The sequence below is a fragment of the Cavia porcellus genome, unplaced genomic scaffold (assembly GCF_034190915.1).
Source record: "Cavia porcellus strain 051 isolate PalLab524CR breed Dunkin Hartley unplaced genomic scaffold, mCavPor4.1 scaffold_15, whole genome shotgun sequence".
Classification (NCBI taxonomy): Eukaryota; Metazoa; Chordata; class Mammalia; order Rodentia; family Caviidae; genus Cavia; species Cavia porcellus.
The window spans coordinates 2075635-2099887 of NW_026947498.1; the positions used below are offsets into that span (position 1 = coordinate 2075635).

At 37.9% G+C, this 24253-nt stretch overlaps 1 protein-coding gene across 8 annotated transcripts in view; it reads left to right on the forward strand.

Moving 5' to 3' along the window:
* Itsn1 (intersectin 1) overlaps positions 1-24253 on the forward strand; it is a 230517-nt gene that overhangs the window by 38699 nt on the left and 167565 nt on the right. For all 8 annotated transcript variants that reach the window (XR_010039256.1, XR_010039257.1, XM_063224434.1 and 5 more), the window contains exons 2-4: positions 20226-20285; positions 22492-22584; positions 23976-24039. Coding sequence is in view for 6 of the 8 variants with exons in the window: in XM_063224434.1 (XP_063080504.1) it covers positions 20258-20285; positions 22492-22584; positions 23976-24039 (185 nt within the window). In the remaining 2 variants the exon portion in view is untranslated. The remainder of the gene's footprint in view (positions 1-20225; positions 20286-22491; positions 22585-23975; positions 24040-24253) is intronic.

A 24253-nucleotide genomic window follows, 5' to 3' on the forward strand; every position in this document is an offset into this window, starting at 1 on the left:
TCTAAAACAAACTTTCTTCTCACTGTTAACCTTTTATTATGAAGAATTCCAACATCTAAGAATTCTAGCATCTACAAAAGAAGGGGGAATAGAAAACCTCACTTATGGTATCTATTACCAGCTTCAATAACACTTAACTCTTGGTCAGTCTTGTTTGATCTTTCCTGCAACCCCCAATTTTGCACCAAATTCTAGACATTGTGTCATTTCATTAAAGCCAGTTTTGATAATGGCAACAAAGCCATTTACTCTTTAAGCATCTAAGAGCTGAATGAAGAAGTTTTTTTCTGAGTAAAATTTTAAAGAGAAAATTTCTACACCAAAGAACTTAGATTTGAAGAAAAGGGCTCATTTTCAATGGGTACTCAGTGTTCAGGGAAATCGGACTTTCTTCTGATTTCTGGTTTCTGTTGTCTTTTAAACAGGGATGAATTTTCAGAGTTCTTCTGTTTAGAAATTCCTGAACCAAGTTGAAGTTTAGTACTGCTTTGGCTGTTCCTTATCTAAATTGTTGATGGGAAGGAAGAATTATTTCACCAAGGGTTTGCTTTATGAAGAGTTAGATATAGTGGGTATATTTAGGAATACTCCTTAACACTGTAATAATATACTGACCTTTAAGGGTACCTTATAACAATAGCTTTTAAAACATACAAATAAAACACTTAAAGGTTATCTTAGCCATCAGTGGGATAAATTTATTCCTTTTTTATAGATAAGGTTTTTTCAAGTATCTGAGATCTTCAAGTATTGGTTGACTTGTCTTTTGTTGTTAAACCTATTGGTTTCCCAGGCCAATGTGTCTTTTTGTATACTTTGACCTTGCACTTTAAGCAGAGTTTCTTTTGTCATTTGAAGGATAAAGCTGTCAGTTCCTGTGGGTGAGTGTGGGAAATAGAATTTTCACTTTTCCCTGCAATTTCCACATATCAAGTGGCTTTAATGATAACGTTCTTAATTGACTTCTAACAAAATGGAGTTATTGGACTGTTTCAGACACTGGAAGTGTTTTCCTTCTAAAGCTAAAGCCAGTTTTGCTACACTTATTCTTAGGATTTTGTGCTTGAACCTGAAAATTTGGGAACTTCACTTTATTACAGTTTAGAAAGCAATTATTCGTTTTGCTGATGTTATGCTTGAAATGATGGACGAGTTAGATCAGGAATCACTAATTAGCAATGTGATTAAATATGTCTTACTTTTCCTCAGTAGCCAAACAGAATTACATGTACATTTTATCTACTTCACAAGGATGCTGTTAGAATTACTGTAGTTAAGAGTTTTTTAAAAATATGAAAATAATTGAGCTACTTCACAGATGCTCTATAAAAGCAAGGTGTTAACAGTCATTTTTCTTGATGTGTGTTTTTGACACCACAAGTATACACTGCTCTCTCTTTTCCTGGTATAGGTCCTGATAGATGGTTTGAGATTTATTTTCTTAAGTATTTCTTACCTGCGATGCTATAAAAGCTTTCTTATGTCCTATTTTTAATACTCAGTGTTGAGTCTGGATGTGGCTGAGTTGATGAGGAGGTTACTGAACTAGGCTGCATGCTTGTCTGCGTATTTGCCCGGCCAGTGTAGTTACTGTTGACAGTGACACATTTCACTGTGACTGGTCAGTCTAAATCCGTTGCTCTGTTGCAGGATTGTTTTCAGCTCAATTTTTGTCTGACCCTATCTTCCCTCACCAGTTCCTTTAAATATTAAATTTCAAAATGGGTGATTGTCTGCTCCACGGATGATTAATGCTATCTAATAAAATGAGATCCTTCATGTTACATGGTATAAATTAAAAAATCAGAACAAGTAAGCAAACCTGAGAAGAGAGCCCAATCACCAGACTATCCAGTTTTTCTGGATTAACATTATATGTTTATGGATTTATTTTCTTTTTCTGGTTTGGATTGTTTTGTTACTGGCCAACATGGTTGAATATATTTTTCGTATATTTTGCAAAAGGTTCATTTTTCTTTCAGTCTTTACCAGAACTGGCCAGCCTTATACACAATAGTTACAAGAGTTTTCCAGACATACTGAGATGCATATAAGCATGAACTAGTCACATAATGAGATAATCTGTGAGGTGCTCAGGTTTTGACTGATTTATAATTTGAAAGCCTGACTTTGGGAGGTCAGTGAACAGACTTCTCTTTCTCACAGGGGCATCTCTTTTGTTTCATTGTTATACTGACCTACTCAAATGGTTGGGTTTTGTTAAGTTTGTAACAATTAACAGGAATAAATGAGATAAATACTAGGACACATCTCAAGCATGTAGAGAGAGTTGCATGTGGTTTTGAAATGCTGAATATAGCTTGCGTTTTGTCACACAACTTGAATTGACATGCTTTAAAAACTACCTGGTTTTTTTTAAACAGAAAGTCCTTTAAGAAATGGTAATAACATGCTCAGATACCTAGTAAATAAAATAAACAAGGAAACCTCTGATGTTGAGCTGAATTTGTTTGATTTTCAGGCCAAATAAATGGAGACATTTTCTAAGAGAAGCTTGTACTGTGTGCAGAAAAAAGGAACCTCTTTTTTTTTGTCTTTTTCCTTTTTATCGGTACCAGGGATTGAATTCACGACTGCCTGCTTGCAAGGGAGGTGCTTATGCCCCTGAGCTAAATCCCCAGCCCCCAAAGGAACCTCTTAAACATTTTGATTATCAGTTCCAAAATAGCACATTTCTATAATGTAATTACCTAATTTATCTAAATTAGGTAATTACATTATAGAAATGTGCTACATTACATTATAGAAAGATCTGCCTTGCTTTTTTTAAAGAATTAATAGTGTTTCAATTGATTGCTTCATTTTTCTTGACAAGACATAAATTTAAAATAAGCTTTATTAGTTGGACCTTTGTTGTTTTATGTATGCTTTTTCTCAATACTCCAGGTAACTGACTTGAAAATTACATGGTTACTATAGTATTAGAAAATTCAGGAAACTAGTTAACTCATTTCTGTTACATACTTCGGGATATATTTGAGATCAAAACCAACTTTTATTTATTTATTTGGATTTTTTGTTGTTTCTTGTTTTGAGACAAGGTCTTAAAGTTTTCCCTTGTAGATCAGGTTGTTCTTAAAGTCATTATTTCTAAGGCTGGCTTCCAGTTTATGATCTCCTGCCTCAACTTCCAGAATGTGGGATAATTCCAGGTTCAGTTCTCAAAACCAGCTTTTAAAATAATAACTTTTTCTTTGTTTAATTGTTGTTTTAGGGAGTTAAAGTTGGTTTCCAGATATTTGTGAGACTACACCATAGCAGGAATCTGAGTGGGATAAGACTCCTTTTTTTATTTCTGAGTGACCACTGAAGGTGGAAGTGTGATCACATAGGTTATGCACTGATTGATTGATTCACTCATTCATTTACAAACACATTCAGTGTACATGGTTTGTGTGCTCTTCATAGGAAGAACCACACGGCATATGCTGAGAACGCAGAGACAAGTGTTTGCCCTTAAGGAAATAGTTTCGTATGAGAAACAGTGAACAGCAGTTTACAGTGAGTGTAGAGCTACAGTTCATGCATGCAAAGAGGACAGTAGAGGAAATCACTGGAACTCTTCTAGGGTTCACACAGGACATGTGACCTCGGTTTAGAATGGCAAGAAAAGACAAGCAGAGAGAGAGCAGAGATGGTGTTCTGCAAGGTGGAAGCTCGGTTTCTATGTGAGACTCATTCCCTAGTTCATGGTTACTCATTGTAGTAGTTGTATGGTGGGGTTGAACGTTTATGGTAGCCAAGGGTTGGTAACGCAGCAATTCTGAACACCTTTCTCTCGTGTTTCTGCAAACTGTCTGTGCTCAGGTCTTTTCTTTTCAGTTGGATGCTGATGGGCATTGTCTAGATAGTCTCTTCACAATTACATACTGTGCCACCTCCCCAAATCCAGCTTCTGCACTGCCCCAGAGTGGGCATTCTGAGAGGTGAATCTGGCCCTTACACTCAACTGTCCAGCGCCTCCCTCAGCTCAGGGCACTACGGTGTAGTCTTGAGGAAGGAGGTTGAGGAGTGGCCCGGCACCTGGGCAAGTGGTCAGGACCTATCAATCTGGAGACACTGTTTACTTGCAGCCATGATGCTTAGGGCTTCAATGTGTGAGTTTTGAGGGGATGCAAACATTTGATTCGTAGCACTGACATGGTTCGTTTCTTCCTGAAGACTGGTCAAGAACTTACCCATCAAACGTGAAGGATGAGGAACTTGACTGAATTTCAAGCTATCTTGGCAGAATTTATTCTCTCTCTTTTTATTTATCTTAATCTTTTTCTCTCTTTCATTCTTTTTTTCTTTTGGAGACAGGTTCTCCCCATGCAGTTCAGGCTGGCCTTGAACTTACTATGTAGCCCAAGTTTACCTCAAACTCACGGTGATCCTCCTGCTTCAGCCTCAAGAGTGCTGGAATTAAAGGTGAGGGCCACCGTGCCCAGCAATAGAATTCTTTCTAAAACTAAGCTAGATAAGGCTGAAGAGAAGGGGGAGGCATTGAGGGAGGGTGGGGCACAAAGTCTGGCATTTTGGTCAAGTAGAGTCACTGTCCTAGTTAAGAGCCTTTTGAATTAGATGTGATAAATAGATGCATTTTGTAGATGTAGTATGCAGAGCTTAGAAATAGCTCAACTGAGTCAAAAGAGCCAGTGCCAACTAAGTGCCCAAGCTTCCACGCTTGCTGAAATGCTTCTTCTCTGGTAACTTGTCTGGACGTGGTCCCCTACCTGTGATGACTCGAGTAATTCTTGCAAACCTATGAGGATCAATAGAGGTTTGCCTGTATTTTAGGATGACTGCTGGTCTTACTGTTGTCAGTGCTTTCCCAAAGGCTGTGATTTCCTCCAAGGCAGTGTACTCAGTGTACAGTGCAGTGGCATTTATAACTCATTCATGACAGGTCATAAATTATATGTCTTGCTGAGGACTGGCTGGAACCACTGGTGGCACATGCATGACTCTCCCATTGGAGAGCTTTTTATTAATTTTATTAGTAAAAAGATCAGTAAATATGATTAGGTCCATTTGTACCACTGGTGGTACAAGCCACCTGATGGAGGTTGAACCCAAGTCCTAATGTGTGTTAGACGAGGGCTTTACCATTGAGCTGCTCCCTAGCTCTTTTTATTCTGAGACAGGGTGTCACAGCGTTGCCAGGCTGCTCTTGTACTTGGCAATCCTCTTACTTCAGCCTCTGGAGTGGTATGGGTTACAGGTGTGTGACAACACCCCCTACTGGATGCCACTTTTTGAAGTACAATCAATGAAGAAGGAAAAGATACTCTGATTTTAGATGTTCTAACTATAAAGGATAATTTTAAGTATTAATATTACTTTTCCATGAAAAGTTCTTTAAGTTTGGGTGAGTTATTCTCTGTGAACTTTATCAATCAGCTGTTTTCTAAATGGTAGTGGTTTGTGAAATGCGACCATTTTTGTGAAGTTTCTTTTTTTAATTTTCTAAAGAGAAATATTGCATACAAATGGCTTATTCTGCTACTATTCTGAGCTTTTGTTGTGTGTATTAAAAAGATCTGTGCACAAAGGTGAGGTTTTATGTAGTAAGCAAGACGTCCTCTAGGCTACCTTGCACTGCTGGGTTCCTTTCTTGGGTCCAGCATCTTTCACAGCTCTTACCACACTTACAGTCCTGCAGTTCAGGCCTGATCCTTGATGGATGCTGGATGATAATGTGGTTCTCAGCCATCTGCTTCATACTGTGTCATCCTGGAATGCTGTTCCCAAATATGTCTCTATCACACTCCTAATCTAAGTCATACTCATTGTTGCTTATTCAGGAAAGTGGTTTCTTCCTCTTGGCTGGCAGTTAGTTTTCCTCTGGGTTTTCAGGATCCTATGAAATGCATTTGGTATAGTATGTATGAAAGGGTAGCTATGAATCACTGTGTAAGTTTTGGACTATTAGCTAAACTATTCACAACACTTTATCCAACCTTTCCTTTTATTTGCTACATTTTTTTCTCTCTGGGCATTTCCTAAGTGAAACTTACAATTATTACTGTATTTTTGGTTTTTTGTTGTACTATTTTTTTTCTTAAGACAGGATCTTGCTATGTAGTTCAGGTGGACCTCGATCTCACTGTGTGGCCCAGCTTCTCTTTTGCTATGTATCTTGTCACATTGCTTTCTGATGGAGTTGTAATACTTGGCCCTCCCATTAGCAGTGTGAGAGAGGACTCTCTTTACTATAGCATTACTAATTACAGAAATCTGTTTTTAACTTACTTATTTTGAAACCTTATTTCACCTTTTGTGGTGAACTTTCTGAGTGGGTTGACCTTAAGTGTATTGTTGACTTAGATTCCTAAGTGAAATTTTCTTTTGATTAAAAACTTGCTAAGATTCAGTTTAAAAATCAAGATGTACAGGAAATAACAGCTTTTTCAAGGAAAGAATGGAAGAGTAATTTCGTAGTGGCCCACAGCTAAATTAACACTACTCGGCAAAATACATACTGAATGAATTAACTTTTCTTCCCTTCAGTCACAGTGGTTACCTTTTCAAAACCTCAGTGTTGTTTTGAATTTTAAAGCATAATAACTCTCCTGGATTTCCAAGTGCTGTCAACTTTGAGTATGTAAACGTGCTTAAACTAAACTTCCTGATAAACTGGACTGTAATCTAAACATGTTTTAAGTATAAAATTGGCTGGTTTTTTTAATATTAGGAGAAGCTAAACCTTTCTAAAGAAAACCTGGAATTGAGATAATCTTGAATTTTTTTCTTTTTCTTTAATTTCAAATCATACTGTATTTGTGACTTTTTAACAAATGTCCAAACTTTTTTTTGTCCTTTAATGGTGCAGCTGGATCCACTCGAAGAAATTAACTGCAATTTCTAGTACAAATGAATAGCAGCAGGATTCTTTTCAACTTTTCCTTATTTTCTCAGGTTTAAATGTATTTTAGTACTTCTTAAGTGAAATGAAATTAAATATTTGAATCATGTGTCTGTTGTCTTCTAAAATGGTCTGGTTTTCTGTGGTCTCTTGTGTTTTAGTGATGCTAATGTTACTGAACTTTTTTTTAGTACTAAAACTTCTTAGTAGTGATAAATCTTGTGCACAGATGTCCTCTAAGTCTCCTCACAGTGCAGCTGGTTTCGTTAATGAATGCGCTGTCCTTTGCTCTCATTCCCTACACCTGGTCACTTCATTGATGTTGCAGCCAGGTAGGTTTTCTTGGACTTCACCCACTCATCACACTTTGGTAAATAATTTCCAGCTCTAGCAAGAGGCACCCAGTATGTGGACCAGGCCATGTCAATCAGGTTTCCTATATCTCCTGGTTACACAAATGCCTAACAGTCTTTGGCAAAGGCTGTTAGAGCAAGTGAAAAGCTCAATAGAGATGTATTCTAATTTCTAACTGGCATTAGGAGTTAGGTATATCCGATAGGAGAGTCTAATTGTCATTGTTCTCCTTTGTGGCACTGTCTGTAAAGATGGCAGTGCTGTTAAAATGTTCCCCCAGTTCTCAGTTGGGATCTTATTGTCAAGACTTAACGCATAGCCAGTTTAATTTTGGTGAATATATTTAGTGGTAGAGCATTTTCTAATTCATGTTTTTTTTGTATAGTATATATGTTTCATTTCTTTTTTCTATGCTGTCAGCCCATATTTAATTCATTCACTTCAAGTTGCTGTACTGTTTTGTTAAAATAGGCTTAAGAATCTGGCAGAAAGCATTTTTATTTGCTTATTCTTTTCAGTGTTGCGGTTATTTTGAACAATTGGTGTAAGCTGAAGTCTCTCTGTTTTTCTGCCCAGTCTGGAGCACTGTTCTTGCAGCAGAACTGGTAATTCCAGCCTCTGTTGTTGGCTTTGTGTAGAGTTCCCCACATTGGTTACTAGAGGTAAAGGTCAGAATACTTAATCAGGACACTGTGTTGATTTAACACCAACTGTGCTATCAGTTTTTATGCCACGGCATGAAAGTTTAATGTCTTTAGTGACTGGATATATTCACATTATGTAAATGACAGCATTTTGTTCTCTTCACCTGGTTCATGTTGCCACTTATAAAATTCCTTTATGGGGCTTTGAAAAGTTGAAAATAGATCCAGTTATATGAACTCTAGTAATTTGGCTGATAATCTTGTAATTATTCTATAACATTTATATTAAAAATAATCTGAGATGCTCTTCTGCTGAGTGATTCTAAAAATCATTTGATACTTGGTTTTGAATTGTATGCTTTTTCTAGGAATTCTAGCTTTTATTACCTTGACAAAATTGTTTTTCTTAGTGATCCCCTTGACAGTGGACTTAACAAAAGAATTAAAGTCCTTCACTTCTGTATTGGCTCTTTACAGATAGTTTTCCTACTCGCAGCTATAGTACTTTACAGTCTGGTTTTTCTTATTTTGAGACAAGCTCTTTCCCTGTTGCCCAAACTGTCCTGGAACTTAGGATCCTCCTGCCTCAGGCTTCTGAGTAGCAGGGTTATAGGCAAGAGCTGCTACACCTGGCTTACAGCCTGATTACAAATAAATTACACAAAGTATAGAGAATGACTTTGAACATGTTACTTTTAGTAGTGGGCAGTCTAAAAGAAATGAGAGTTCAAAGATGGGGCTATTAATGTCCATTCCTTTCTGAAACAGGAATTCCTGTCTCATTGCTACCCCACAGTTTCTACCTTTGTATTGTTTTGGTTTTATTGTTTTCTAATCAGTTCTGTCCGGTGGCATATATAAAGTGTGCATGACCTAAAGGAATTGAGGTTAAAATCTGCTTATCAAAGCTCTCCAGGCTAGATACACTGGCATTTCTCTTGGGGGAAGTAAGCAAAAGAAAAGGGACAAATCATCTAACATGCCAGTAAATGTTGCCAAATGGTATTGTGACACTGGACCTGACAACGATTGCTAGACGATGGTTATTCTGAGAGAGTTTCCATATCAGCTCCCATTGTCTGCTGTATCACTGAACTTTTTCAGCTTCAGCAGTGAGGTCCCCCCACCCCTTACTTCAGGCTTTTTAACCTTCGTGTAGTTTGAAAATCTTGTGAGCGAGCTGTATATTCCTTTGAGGTCTGCTTGCTGTGCTTCAAATAGCAGCACATGCAGAAGCCAGATTTGGCGCTTATGGCTTCAGACATGACAATAAGGCCTTGGAGAGGCTGGCTATATGCTTGGGATTTGTCAGCTCCTTTGTGCATGTATAATCTGGCTTTCAGGACCTTTTCTCTGTGTTTCAAAAAACCTCTGTGTACCTCCTGCCTTTGTGTGTAATCTTACAGGGCAATTCTCTGCCTTTTGTTTGTCTTGTGCTCCAAACAGCCATCACAAGGGAGGAATTTGGTGTGTGCCTCAGAGAACAGAGGTACAGGCTCGTCTAGTTTCCACTCACTAGAGACTTTTTAATTTAAAGCACAAAGTTATTTTCATGGATTTTTCGTTAAGGTTTTCTGATTTTGAGTTTGTAGAATTGCAAAGCATCTGAAAGGGCAATACATAGAGATGAAGTTTTTGTGTGTGCAATTTAAAAAAAAAGTTTATTTGAAAAATTTATTTTTTAAATACAGGCAGAATAATATCCCTCCAAAGCCTTGAAAACTCTCAAATATCAGATAATCAGATATGACTGGAACCATACTATAGATTTTTTTTTTTTTTTTGCGGAGGATATTTTTGAATCATTTAGGATCTCTAAATATACATATTTTCATTTTCTCACAAATTTGAACTTTTTTCTTTCCTTTCTTTGCCCTCCATTTTTGTTACAAAATTTCTAAGAATTTTACTTTTGTATTTAGTATCTTACTGTTCTGTAGATCTTTTAAATGTTTTTTAATAACTTTAAAAAATTTAAATATTTGTAACTGATGAATTAAGTTTATTACCTAAGTACCATGAAAATCTTTCAGATGAATGTGTCTGAATATTGGGAGGGGACACTGTGGACCAGGTGTAGACAATGAACTCATAAAAATGCCAGCCCAAAGTGAATTATACACAAATATGAGAAAGAATGGGTATCTGCCATCCTTTTCCCTTCTGTCTTTTGGTACCTGCTAGCATTTGCCTTGCTTTGGGGCTACATGTTTAGTTGTTCACACTCTAGAGCTGTTGCGCTCCTGCAAACCTGAAGAGAGCAGGGAAGGATGTAAGCCTAATCTATTTAGAGATGTTTCATTGTATAAAAACAGCCCTGTCTACCAACAGTAGGTAGGTCCCAAACTATTCTTTGGTTGTGAGTCCCGCAACATAGATCAGTGATGTCTGTATGTCAAACAGCTTGGGCTTCTGCTGGGTCCCCGTCTTGTGTGTGTGTTATGGGAATTGAACTCAGGACCTTGTACTAGCCAGGCAATTGCTTATGCTGCTAAGCCATATCTCTGGCCACTGGGTCCCTGTTTTTAGGTTTAAATGTGAATGGTAGTTGGAGTGAATTTCTTTTTCTTTTTTTCATGGGTACTGGGGATTGAACTCATGACTGCATGCTTCCAAGGCAGACCCTTATGCCACTGAGCTAAATCCCCAGCCCCGTGAATTTCTTATTTACATAAGAGGATTATGAGATTTCTGTGAAGGAATGGCCAGTAATTAAGGGAAAAGTTATATTTATAATCTTCTGTTAGTCCTTGGACCATTAAACGCAAATTAGCTGTTTTCTTATATTGGAAATCTAATAGTTATTTGAATATACACTTTTTGAAGATTACTTTTTCTGTATGTTTGAATTATCATTTTTATTTTGCATACTTGTCTTTTTAGTATGTCTTTTCCTCTTATTAAAAAATTTGATGCAGTTTACCAAATTCTACCATGATAGCTTATTTTTAAAGAACAATTATAGTTTAATATAAGGTTAGAAAATTTTAATTATGCCAGTAATTTAGACTTCAGAAATGTTATTGATTACATTTGGTCTTTTTTAATGGCTAAGTTTAGTGTTTATCCTTAATTACATATATTTTTTCTTTATTTGGCTTTTTATATTATTTCATATTGTCTCATAATCTCTATTTATGAAGGCAAAGCACTGGAAATTAAATGTCAGACATGTTTCACAATACTTCATTACATAAAATGACATTTCAGTGAAGAGTATGTTAAGATATCACTTTATTTTCTAAGTATGCATATAGAGGTCTTCTACTTTAAATATGTAAGTATGTGGGATTTTAATGTAAACACTAAAATTATGGGTTAGTATTATTTTCACTTTCTATAATTATGTTCTCCTTTCTGAAGCTAAAATGAAGAAAATTAAAGATTTCTTCAGTGTAATCTGCCTTTGATTTAAAAGTCCTGACATCCAAACTTTGAGAAGCTTTTTAGCTATTTCTTCATTGCTCAGTATTGGGTGTATTTTTCTTGGTTTTTTGTTATTGCTGTCGTTGTATATAAATATAGGAGCCCATCCCTCACTAACAGTACCAAGTCCAGCAATATGTTTATGAAGTTTTAATAATTTTCTAGAAGTGTGTATTATGAAATACATGCAAAAGAAAGAAACAGTTATGTATTTGTTGGGAAAAGGTGAAAAGGAAACACAAATACCAAGCTGTCAGTAGAGGTTGTCTATGGTTAGTAAAACAGTGGACTTCCCCCGCTTCGTCCCTTTCTTTAGTTTTTACATTTACTACAGTGGTCACTGTCCCTCTTTGTTGAAGGAGAAGGGTGAACAGTCATGACGGAAGCGCTGTTGTAAACTGAAAATGTTTTGGGAGGAGAGAGTGATGGAAGGGACAGTGCATACTTGCCCACTTGGTGACTCTGTGCTCTTTGTATTGTCTCCTGCTGCTTCGAGAGAACTGAGACCCTCACTCAGGTCTGAGCCCAGCCTTTGTCCAGTGCTGATCTTTCGGTGTACAGACCTGCCTCCTTGCTTCTGAGTGGAAGGGCCAAGCGTCCTGGAGGGAACAGTGTTTTAGGCAGATTTCTGCCTGTTTTCAACTAGGTGACTTACCTGAAGCTGCAGGAATCCTGTCATACAATAGAACCTATGCTTTGGCTTTTTAAAAAAAACTACTCTAGATTTTGTTAGATTTTTTTTTTTTTAAATGGTCGACTTCCAGTTGGGCATTGTGGCTTACATACACTGTAATTCTAGCTATTCAGGAGGCTGAGGATGGAAGATTACTGTAAGTACATGCCTGACCTGGGCAAATTTAAAAAGTAAAAGGGAACTGTGGATGCAGCTCAGTGGTAGAACTGTATGCCCGGTAGCAGTGTAAAGCCTCCTACTACTGAGAGGGGCAAAAGAAGAAAAAGTGACTTCCCACTTCTCTGTAATAAATGCTTGCATTTCAGAAAGTTTCCTTGTGTTGTTTGTTGTGATACTGTAGTTTATTGAGATACTATAGTCCATTCCCTACCACCATCACCCCTGCTTCTCCTTTTTCCTCCTTTTTATTTTCTGTGGTTTTTATTACTTGGAACAGTATCTCACCCATTACCCCCCAACTCCACTTGATTTATTTTTTTCTTTTAATTTTTAAAAATTTTTATTTTAAAGAAAATAAAACCAAGCAAAATAAGACAGAATAAAGCCAAGCAAAACAAAACAGTGTAAGTGATACAGAATTTCAAAACAAGCTAATAGGAAATCAACAATGGCTACCATAAGGCCTCTTGTTGTCTTCAAAATAGCTGCTCATACCATCAAGTGTAGTAAAATCAAGCAAGATAGACTAGAACCAATAAAACAAAACAATGAATACAGTACAGAACTTCAAAACAAAGTAATAGTAAATCCAAAATGGCCACCATAATATATCTTGTTATGTTTGAAATAGCTGCTCAGGCCAGCAGATATAATAAAATCAAACAAGACAAAACAGTATAAAACCAAACCAAACCAAATAGTGAAAACAGTGCAGGACTTTAAAACAAGATAATAAATTCACAGTGGCTGCCACTGCTTCTGGAGTATTCGATGCCCTTCCTACTCTTTAAAACAGGAGGCTGTAATCACAGGGTCTAGACTCATGCTCTTGCCCAGCATCTTAAGCTACATCTTAGTTTCCATTATCTGTAAGATGGAATAGAAATATTATTTAGTGCAGTGTTGTTAGTAAAGGTAAGGGATATTAGTAAACACTGCTGTTCTTGTTATTATTTGATGCTTATGTATACTTTTTTGGATATGTGTTTTCCATCCCTTTTGAATTATAAACTCCATTAGCACTGCTATGTTGGATTTAAGATGAATAATTATATTTTCTAGCATTTCGACTTAAACGTAGACTCCATCCTATCCTACCCCTTTCTGCAAACAAAAATGAAAAGGAAACCAAAGAAACATAAAAACTTTTAAAGAAAGAAATATTCTGTCAGGCTTACTAAATAAATGATATCATTTATAGTTCTTTTATAGTTTATAGTTACATTTATAGTTCAGGAGTCTTATTGTCTGTCATTCTTCTATTCTTTCAGTTAAGCTTATAAGTTGAAATTCAAGTAGATACATGTTTAAAGATAAAGCCTTCATCAATATTATTGATAATTTCTACTTCTCTTGGAGGAAAGATGTGAATTCCCCCAGTGTAAATATCCTAATTTGTACTGAATTGACAGGATTGCAGAGCTCTTAAGTTTTATTCTCAATACTGATGCTTTGTGACATTTTTTTCAATTGTATTTTATTTATTTATTTACTTTTTTTTTTGAGACAGGGTCTTGCTATGTAATTGAGGCTGACCTTGAAATCAGTAGGTACCCCAGGCTGGTCTCAAACTCATGGTGATCCTTCTGCATTGGCCTCCTGAGTGCTGGGATTATAGGCATGCACCACCACAATTGGCATTTTTCACCTTTATTGAGGTATTGTTAAAGTACAGTCATATGTTCGTTGACTGCTAGGCAATTTTGACCTTCTACAGTTACCCTAGAATGTATGGAAGCAAACCTAGGTAATACAGTCTTCTACACACCTATATATGGATTATGTGTGTGTGTTATAGGTGGGAGATATACATACACATGTATATAATATATATATACATATATATATATATAATATTTATTAGCATCTTGGTCCTAGGCCCATGATAAAATAAGATTAAGTCACACATAGGATAAAATGATGGCCTCACCATTGGGGACCCGCCTACTGGCTGCTATCAACAACCTTCCTGCTTGGTAGCCGGTATGAGCCACAAGCCCCAACCCTGCATGCCCACTGCCACCAGGGAAGCCGTGGTGTAGCCATGAGAGTCTGATGATGCCTGCCCCATGCCTCACCATCTCCCTGGGATACTAAGTTGAGAGAAACCTAGGCACCCGGTCCATTCTCCTACATCATGGAGAAGCAGCCAGTGGGGGAGCGCCAGGAATCCCACAATTGGCTCACCAGGAAGAACCCAGGAAAATGTTAAGTTGTAAGAGTTCTAAATATATTCTGGATACAAGTACTTTGATGTAGATGTTGAAAATATTTTCTCTTATTCTGTGACTTGCTGGTTTTTTTTTTTTTTCTTAATGTCTTTTATAGAGCTTTTTTCTTTTTACTTTGATGAAACCCTATTTACTTTTGTTTATAAACCATGCTTGAAGCCAGGAGTGGTGGCACGTGCCTTAATCACAGCACTTGAGAGGCTGAGGCAGGAGAATAGCTGCAAGTTTGAGGCCAGCTTGGCTGCAGTGTGAGTTCAAGGCTAGCCTACACTGCATAATGAAACCATGTCTCAAAACGACAACAAAAGCACAAAACAAATCATACTTGGTAGCCCATTGTGGTGGTGCATTACTGTAATCCTGGCATTAGGCAGGAAGACCACAAGTTTGAGCCCAACCTGGTCGGCATAGCACTTTAGTGAGATTCAGTCTAAAAATGAAAAAGTAATGGGGATGTAGCTCAATGGAAATTATGCTGATCTCCAAAAACACCAGTTGGGCAATGATAGTGATCCCACTTTTGTTTGAAAAAATTTGCATAATTTCTGGCACTTCTGCCTTGATGTTGGATAGAATTCACCATTGATACTATCTGAAACTACAGCTTTTTTTGTCTGAACACCCCCCTCCCCTTCCTGGGATATTAAATCCAACTCCTTGCACTGAGCTCCATTCCTAATGTTTATTTATTCATTTATGAGTTAGGGTATCCCTGGATTGCCCAAAATGGGCTTGAATTTGAGATCCTCCTGCTGCAGTCTCCCATCATGCTGTGGCTGCAGGCATCCACCACAGTACCTCACTCTAGAAAGATTTTGAATTAGAAGATCAATGTCTTTAATAAGTATAATAGGATTCAGATATTGTTTCTCCTGATACCGATTTTAGTAATTTTTTATTTTTAAGAAATTTGTTTTATCTCCCTTATCAAATTTGTTAGCAAAAGGTTGTTCCTAGAATTTATGTTAAATGTTTGGGGTTTAAATGTTAGGATTGAAGGAATCACCTTTTTCATTTCTGATATGATTTGTTGTCCTTCCCATTACTCACTAAAGGTTTGTCAGTTTTTTCTCCAAAGAATCAGATTTTAGCCTAATTTTCTCCATTGTCTTGTTTCTTTTATATCTTCTCATATCTTCATACCTTTAATTAGTTCGCATGTCTTTTTCTTTGTTGTTTAGATTCACATTTAGCGTATTTGTTTTTAGAATCAAACGTGCAACCATAATTATTGGTTTTGCTTGGTCCTTCCTCCATTTTTCTCTTTCCTGTTGTTTCTTTCTTGACATAGTTGGATTTTTAGCATTCCGCTTCTCTTTTTGTATTGACTTTCTGGTGTATCATTTCGTATTTTGTTTTTTGTAATTGCTCCAAGGATTAATTGTATTTACCTGACCTTTCATAGTCTACCTAGGGTTGATACTGTATCACTTCAGGTACAGTTGGCTGTATAGGGCTCTTAACATTTTAATTCCTTTTAGTTTTCCCCTACAGCCCTTTAGTTATGGTTACAATATGCGTTGTATTTAATGGAAAGCCTTATATAAGAGACAATGCTATAATATTTGTTTTTCAGTAGTTTATGTATATTAAAGAGCTTAATTGGAAAAATAATTTTGCATTTATCCATGTTTACTATTTCTATTTTTCAGTGCTAAATTTCTCTCTAAAATTTCCATTTGATACTTTTTAAACTAGTTTTTCTGTTTCTGCTGAGAACTTGTATCTTTTATTTCATTTGAGTTTACCTTAACCTCATGAAATATAGGGATAATAATAACTTTAAAGTCTTTGTAACAGAATGTCAAATTGTGCCTTACCTTGGAGTTGACATGCATTGGTTGCTTTATTTGGGGGAAGGAAAGTTTTCCTAGTTTTTGTAGGTAAGTAATTTTGGATTACATTGTGGCCATCGGGATTTCTTGTAGGTTCTGCTTGCTGTCCTAGTCCTCAGTGGAAGGCTGTTGGCGCGCTGCAGTTCTCTCTGTTCCCTGGACAGGGGCCCCACTCAGTTCACCTTTCGAGCCCTAAAATAGGTCCATCCTGCATAGCTGCAGCTCAGGTGTCATCATGACACCACTGTGATTCATTCACAAAGTTGGGGATCCCCTTTTTCGGCTTTCTCCTGTCTGGTTTTTTACACATTCTACATGATTCATTTTTGTTGGTTGTTTTCATGGGAAAGACTGGTTCTGCGAAGCTTTAGCTTCCATCTCTGCTTCTGCGCATAGCTCCTGAGCTGGAGCTCACCCTCACTGCAAGGCAGCTGGGGAAGAGAAAACAAGAAAGGGGAAACTGTGATTCCCTCTCAAATCTGCCTATTTTTGTTTACTTCTTATTGTCTTCAAGTAGTCCTTGCATTTATACTGGAGTTTTATTTGTTTTGTTTCTTGAGACAGGGTCTTACCATGTAATTCAGGGTGGCCTTGAACTCATCATGTAGCTGAAGCTGGCCTGGAACTTGTGATGAGCCTTTCATCTCAGCCTCCTAAGTGCTAGGATAATAATATAGGCATGCACACCATGCTGGGTCATAACACAGTTTTTAGTATTAAATGAGACAGAGGGTCTGTAGTGGGTTTGTACCAAGGCTTGTAGTGGGGATTATACTCCTGTAGCAGCCCTGGAACTCTGGTGTGTGAAATTTTAAAATCTTACATGTGGTTATTTTTCTAAAATGTGGTGGCCCTTTCAAGTTATGTTTTTTTTTTCCCAAATTATAAGTGCATATCAAAATAGGAGCAGGACATCTTAAACTAAAATATCACACCATGGTTTGTCTGGGTAGCATAGAGCTGGGTTTGGAAGATTCGATGCAGTTTCTTCATTTGTGTTTCACTGTTTTTGTCTGGGGTTCCTAGGAGCTGAGGAAAATCTAGTTGTGAATTGGTATTTGAAGGACCTGTGGTTAGAGGAGAAATGTATATGGGAGTATTCCAGTCTTATCTGTACACCGGCATTTGGGTATTATGCTACTCGATAAGCCTTAAAGGTGCACCTTCATTCACACCTCCAAGTGATTTAATTTTTATTAGAGTTCTTACTCCTAGCTAGTTGAGACCAGTAACTCTAAAGGAATACAAAAGGCATTGGTTTTCAGGTGTCAGGTTGTGGTAGTCCCCCGCTTCCTGAGGTATGAAGGATCCAGAGAAAATAATTTGGAAAGGAAAAAAAATTATTTATTAAAGCACAGACCTGGCAACGCAGCCTCCAGCAGCCAATATGGAAGACTGCGCGCCTAACAACTAAAGGGGCGGGATTTTTATCACGTAAAACCGCAAACAGCTGCAGGTCTTCACAATGCAGCGGGTGGAGTTTGTGGCACACTACAGAACAGGAACGCTGCGGTTACCTTTCTTGGGAAGAACAAGGTTCAGGTGGGCCAACAAGCAAGTTTAGATTAGGCATACATCCTGTTCTACTCTTAGAGTTACCTTTGATCTTTCTTTTGCCTCCGGGGAGACTTATGAGGTTTTTTTGTTTTTTAATATAGGTTACAACAAGGTATAGGGTGGGAAATGAAGGGAAAGCAGAGATGGCTGTCAGAAGGGTCAAAAGGTAAATTTAGTTGAATGTTGGTGATAGTGAGTTGAAGGCATCAGAGGAAGAGATTCAGATAGGGTGGGAATTATTTTCTAAATACTAAGACTGCTAGCTTTATAACATGCAGGTTGAGGAATACTTAATCTTTCTTTGTGGGTTGGTTTTATAACAGTTACTGTTTGTTCCTTGAAGTTCATAAATTTCACCTCTAAAAAATTTTAAATTTTGACTCCTTCTGAGGTTTCTGTATTTATATTTTCAGTTATTTCTGTGGTCTGTTACTATTTTAAGCCTTTTGAAAAGGTCATTTTGAAATCAGCACCACATGGATGCTGCTGTCTGCTGCCGTAGCAGTAGCCAGGCTTCCTTCTCCTGGCTGTAGGGGTGTGTGCCTATGAACCAGATCCCAAAGAACACTTCCCTAGGCTGCCGCCATTCTGGAATGTGATGCTCTGAGACTGCAGAGGGCCAGCCCTACTGCTCCTTATGAGGCCCTCAGGCCATCTTGCTATTTTCCTGCTACTTCTTAGCAATCACGATCTCTTCTGTTCTAGCTTTGCAGTCCACAGCTTTACTGGCGCTTCCTTTCTGGGCAAACTCATAATGTTTTAAATCATCCTGCTGAGCTCTTTGCTCTTGATTCTCAACAGAAATCTGACTAAAAACCCCCAACAGGAGTCATGCCACCACCTCAACATTAGACTGCTTTGAAATTTCTTCTGCTCAGTTATGGATTAATTCTGCCACCATCCATAATCTCAGTCTCAGGCAAAGTCTCTGGCCACGAGTGAAATGCAGAAAAACTTTCTGCCGAGGTTTAACTCACATCGTTCAGAGTCCAGCATCCTTCGCAGTCCTTCTCCCCAGCAGAAACCTCCCGAGCCCGGTTTCTACTGGCAGGATTTCTGTCAGTGTTCTGGTCTTTGGAGCTCTGATCAGAATGTCCCATGCATTCCAGCCTAAAGTGTGGCAGCTCTACTTTTTCAGCCAGGATCTCTGAACCTTTCCAAACTCTTTCCATAAGCCATTCCCAAAAGCTCCTAAACCACATGGTCAGGTATGATCACAGCAATGACTACTCTCCTTTGATACCAAATTCTGTCTTGGTTGTATTTTTCATTGCTGAGACAGAATACCCAACACCCAAAGTTAGAGGAGGAAAGGTTTATTTGCCTTCCAGTTTGTAGAGGTTCAATAAATGGCTAGCTCCGTAGTAAATGGCTAGCTCCGTGGCAGGGAGGGTTAGCAGAAAGTCATCACAGAGAAGAACAGTTCATGGAGTCCATAAGATAGCAAAAGCAACAAGGGAGGGTGACAAGCCTCTTTCTGTCCCTTATATACTATGCAGGCTATGTACCCCATGGCATATGTAGCTGCTCTCACATCCTTAATCCTAGCTAGAACTATGCCAAATCAAGCAGTTTGGCTGATTTAGTAATCACACACTCTTAATTCCAGCATCACACACCCTGGATACAGCCACCTCTGAAAAAGCTCACCTGTGAACGCATGAGGCTTTAGGCTTGACCCAAACTATAACATTAGTGTAATGTGAATCATTTAGGGCCTTTCTCAAAATCCATAACAGTGATTCAGATAATGTTCTTCACGGGTAGAACACAAACTGGAGTTGGTGGAGTTGGTGCTGCTCTCAAATCCCAGCTTGGTCACCAGATGGTTTTGCTTTAATAACTTACCCATCATTTTCCTCAGCTGTTATACGGCGCGGGGGGGGGGGGGGATGCTAGAAAAGGTGCCTCTTATCATACTGTGATGATGATTACAGTTAAGGCCCATAAATCACCTACTAGTATATAATAAGTACCCAACAAAAAGTCATTATGACTGACTGGTAGCTATAGATAGCTTAGAAAACAGTATATTGAAAAAGTAGCAAGGACAAGCAGTGTGGTGGCTCACACCTGTAATCCCAGAACTCAGGAGGCCGAGGACCGTTGAATTCGAGACCAGCCTGAGCTACATAGTGAGCTCAAGACCAGCCTGAACTGCATAGAGACACCCTGTCTCAAAAAAAATAAAGTAACAAGGACAGCACTGGTGATATGCTAGGCTGTCCTGAGCTACTGGCATCTGTTACCAGACTGAAAGTTTCTCATAGTCCTGCACAGGCACTACTCAGAGAGACTGCAGAGAACGAATATGTGACTCCCTGCATTTATGTTTCATCTGTGGAGGAGCCATGCCTGCCTCTAGCCTCGGGCCTCTGATCAAGATTGCATATTAGTATGTTTTAAATAGACAGGAGCAAAGTTCTTATAAACCTAAACATTGTGTTTCAATTGCAGGCGGCGATTAGGAAGGCAAAAATAACAGAACCATGGCTCAGTTTCCAACACCTTTTGGTGGTAAGTTTTTGGAAATTTCTCTTTCCTATGGTACCTTGGGACTAGATTTTTAAAACAGCATGGTGGTAACTTTAAATGAAAAAATACAGAGAAAGTACAGTCAGCTTGCTTGTATTTCATCATATGGTTTCATTAATTATGAACTTATGTCAATATCATTAAATCTTTAAATCTGAATTCTTTTGACTTACATATATTATTTCAACTGTAAATATTTTAGTACGTGACTCTGAAAGATAAGGACATTTAAGAAGAAAATAACCATTATCAAATTTACAAAAATTTATCTACCATGTTATATCATGCTTATAAAATTTAGATCCACTGTCACTAGCTACTGTTTTTATAAAGAGTTTGTGTTCATGTTGGGACCTAGGTGCACCCAGAGCAGGTAGTCTCCAAAGTCTCTTAGTTTGGGAGCTCTTCCCGCTATTGCTGGTTCCTCTTCACAATTTATTTGTCAGAGTGACTATATTGTTTATTGTATACTTTTCAAACCATGGATTTGAAGCATGGTGGTTTTTACTTTATCTGTTGGAAACTGCAATCTGCATAAAATGTGTTTTTCAGGTAATTTTCCTGACTTCATTAGGAAATCGTCATATACTGTCCTCACTTACTAGCTTGGTATCTTTTCAGCAAAAAAGTGTGCCATGTTACAGATTGCTCCAGCCCCCTGTTTAACCCAATGGTCTTTTTGCGGGGGTGGGTACTGGGGATCAAACTCACAACTTTGTGCTTGCCAGGCAGGAGCTCATGCTGCTGAACTGTATCCCCAGTGGTCTTGGGGGAGGAAGAGTTGCAAAGCACCACCCTTAGACCACATCTGTAAAAGGCACCGCGACCCTTAGACCACATCTGTAAAAGGCACCACGGGACACCAGTGCAGACATCTGCAGCCCTTTCTGCATCTTTAGTGTTTTATGGGGTCTTTCCCCCTCCTTCATAATTACTGCTCAGTTTTTTAGATTCTTTTTTCCTTTTTGGGGAGGGGTTGTGTTTTTTTTAATACTTCCAGAAAACAATTCTGATAGGGAAATAAAAATCCTTTCTAGAAGTTTCTAAAAGTCTATGAGGAAGGAATTGTCTCTCAGGCACCACTTTGACACAGTGAATGGTACATGCAAAGCATTCAGTAAATATTTTTTCATGACTGAAGAATATACGCTATTGCTTTTATTCCAGGCAGTGAGGGGATTTGCTTTGCTTAGACATTTTCCTGCTCATACTCTCTCCCCTTTTTGGTACTAGGGATTGAACCCAGGGCAGGGCCTTCTCATACCCTGCACTTCAAAAACTTTTAACATTTTGAGATAGGCTCTTTCTAAGTTGCCCAGGCTGAGCTGAAAGAAGCTTGCAGTCTTCCAGCCTCAGTGCTGCACAGCACTGAAGTGACAGGTGTGTGTGTCACCACACCTGGGTCATGTTCACACTTTGTATGTAACATTTACATTGCACGTTCCTTTTGGGAGAGTGTCCAAACTTTTGAAAGCTTTCCATGTCAATCATCTACAAATATTTTGCTGAGTTTGTTTGAGGAAACCAAGGATCAAAGAGAGAGTCTCAGAAATCAAGAGACATCTGCTCAGAGTTGAATCAGAAGAAAAACTAAATCCCATTCTTTTTTGGTTGGCTATCATTTTTAATCAGAATACTTTTTAGTAATAGCTTTAGTGGGGCTGGGGATTTAGCTCAGTGGCATAAGCGCCTGCTTTGCAAGTGTGAGTTTGATCCCTGGTACCGATAAAAACGAAAAAGACAAAAAATAAAAATAAAAAAAGCAATAGCTTTAGTGAAATATATTCACATAACATCATAACATATGCCTCACTAATTTAAGACATACAGTATACAGTTCAGTGATTTTTAGTAAATTTGCAAGGTCATACAACCATCACTACAGTATTTTTTGTTCATAATTTGGCTGAATCATTTAAAGTACCTGAGAATGCAGTAAAATTAACTGACTTTATACATCTGCAAGTAATACTAACTGTAGGATTATGGTATGCTTCTAGGAAGGAATTTCCAGTGATTTTTTAATTGATTCTGACTTAATTTTCTATTTTATATGCATAACTGCTGAAGAAAACCATGCTAATTTATCACACTGTTTATAACACATTGATAGAGCCTGAAAGTGCTGTGGAAATTGTGCCACGTCTTTCTTGCTGAATAACTTGCCTGTCTTTTCTTTGAACTGTAGGCAGCCTGGATATCTGGGCGATAACAGTAGAGGAAAGAGCAAAGCATGATCAGCAGTTCCACAGTTTAAAGCCAATATCTGGATTTATTACTGGTAATTATAGTCCGTGTTTTCACATGCTTACTTAGCAGTGAGTTGGTTATCTCTGGAAGTGTTATTTTGCAGAGCAGAAGTGGGTGTATATATGATGAAGGGCATAGTTTAGTCTTGATCTTTAGCTTGTATTGGTTTGCTCTTTGGTTTCCTTGTGATGCATTTAAACTTTGTAATCCTCAGTGTTTGTGGCCTAGCACTGATGGAATTGGTTACAATCAAATGAAAGTTCTCTAAGGAGGGCAGGAGTAGACAGTGGCCCTGAAGCTAAATCACTTGCTTTATTTTGATCCTAAGCTAGTTCTGAGTGTTTATATAACATGGTTATTGTTCTCCCTCTAAAATTCTTTTTGTAGTTTGACTTTCCTGCTGTCTTTCCTGTTCAGTTGTTCGTCTGAAATTCACTTTAGGAAAAATACAATACAGATTTCCTAAAGAAATGCCTTTGGATATGTTTGCATTATAACTTCCTTTAGTTTATTAAATTTCATTATTGATGTGATTCTTTTAGTGACTGTTAGGTTTTTTTTTTCTCTCTCTCTATATATATATTAGATGGAACCAAAATTTGGACTATAGGTATTGGAAATAGCAAAGAATTCTTTTTTATAAAGTATATGTAGCTTATCAGTTTTTTTTTTTTTTTGGTACCGGGGATTGAACTCACAACTGCATGCTTGCAAGGCAGGTGCTTATGCCTGCTGAGCTAAATCCCAGGCCCCATCAGTTGTTTTCTTGAGAGGTGCTTTGTCATTGTGTTAGCTTTCCATTATAACAAAATAGCTGAGACAAACACCTTTTTTAAAAAGGAAAGGCCTATCATGGCTCACGACTTAGGAGGTGGCAGGCCAGAGTCTCCTGGCCCTGTTACTTTGGGCCTGTGATGGATGGCACAGCACATCATAGTGAGAGCGAGATGAAGAAGACCCCTTCCCTCAGGGCAGGTGTTAGGGAGAGGAAGAGACAGGGCCTGGGTCCTGTTCTGCCCTTTCAGGGTACAGCTCTAAAGACGTATGATCTTTCTTGGTCCTTACTTCGTAAAGGTTCTACCACCTCCCAAGAGCATCAGATTGGGGGTGAAGCCTTTAACACGTAGGCCTCTGGGGAACATTTAACATTTAAATAGTAGCAACCATGATGAGCAGCTAACATCTGAGTTAACGACAAATTCAGTAGACAGTGGATCCCAGCAAATACTAGGACCTTAGGTGCTTTTTTTTTTTGAAGTGTTCAGTTCTGAGGTCAGTGCTGATGAATTCATTTAACTGTTGCTTGCCTTTTCTTACTATTCAGTTCAGTATTTATAGGATTAACAGTTCTTTTCTTGTTTTTGTAAGATTTCCAGTAGCAGTTCTTTTTTTTTTCTGAAATATTTTCCACTTAATTTACAGGTGACCAAGCCAGAAACTTTTTTTTTCAATCTGGGTTACCTCAACCTGTCTTAGCACAGATATGGTAAGTTGTACTTTTAATTAAGCAGAATTAAATAAAATACTGTCCAATTCTGTTTATTTGTTTATATGATTCCTTATATACTATGACAAGAGAATTACATCCCTGTGCTGGCACACTCTAATTCCTTTTGCCACTTCTAGTTTACTACTTGCTACTTTACTAAAAGTACTTGTGAAAACTGTCCTTGTGATGTCAAACATAGGAAAAGGGGGAA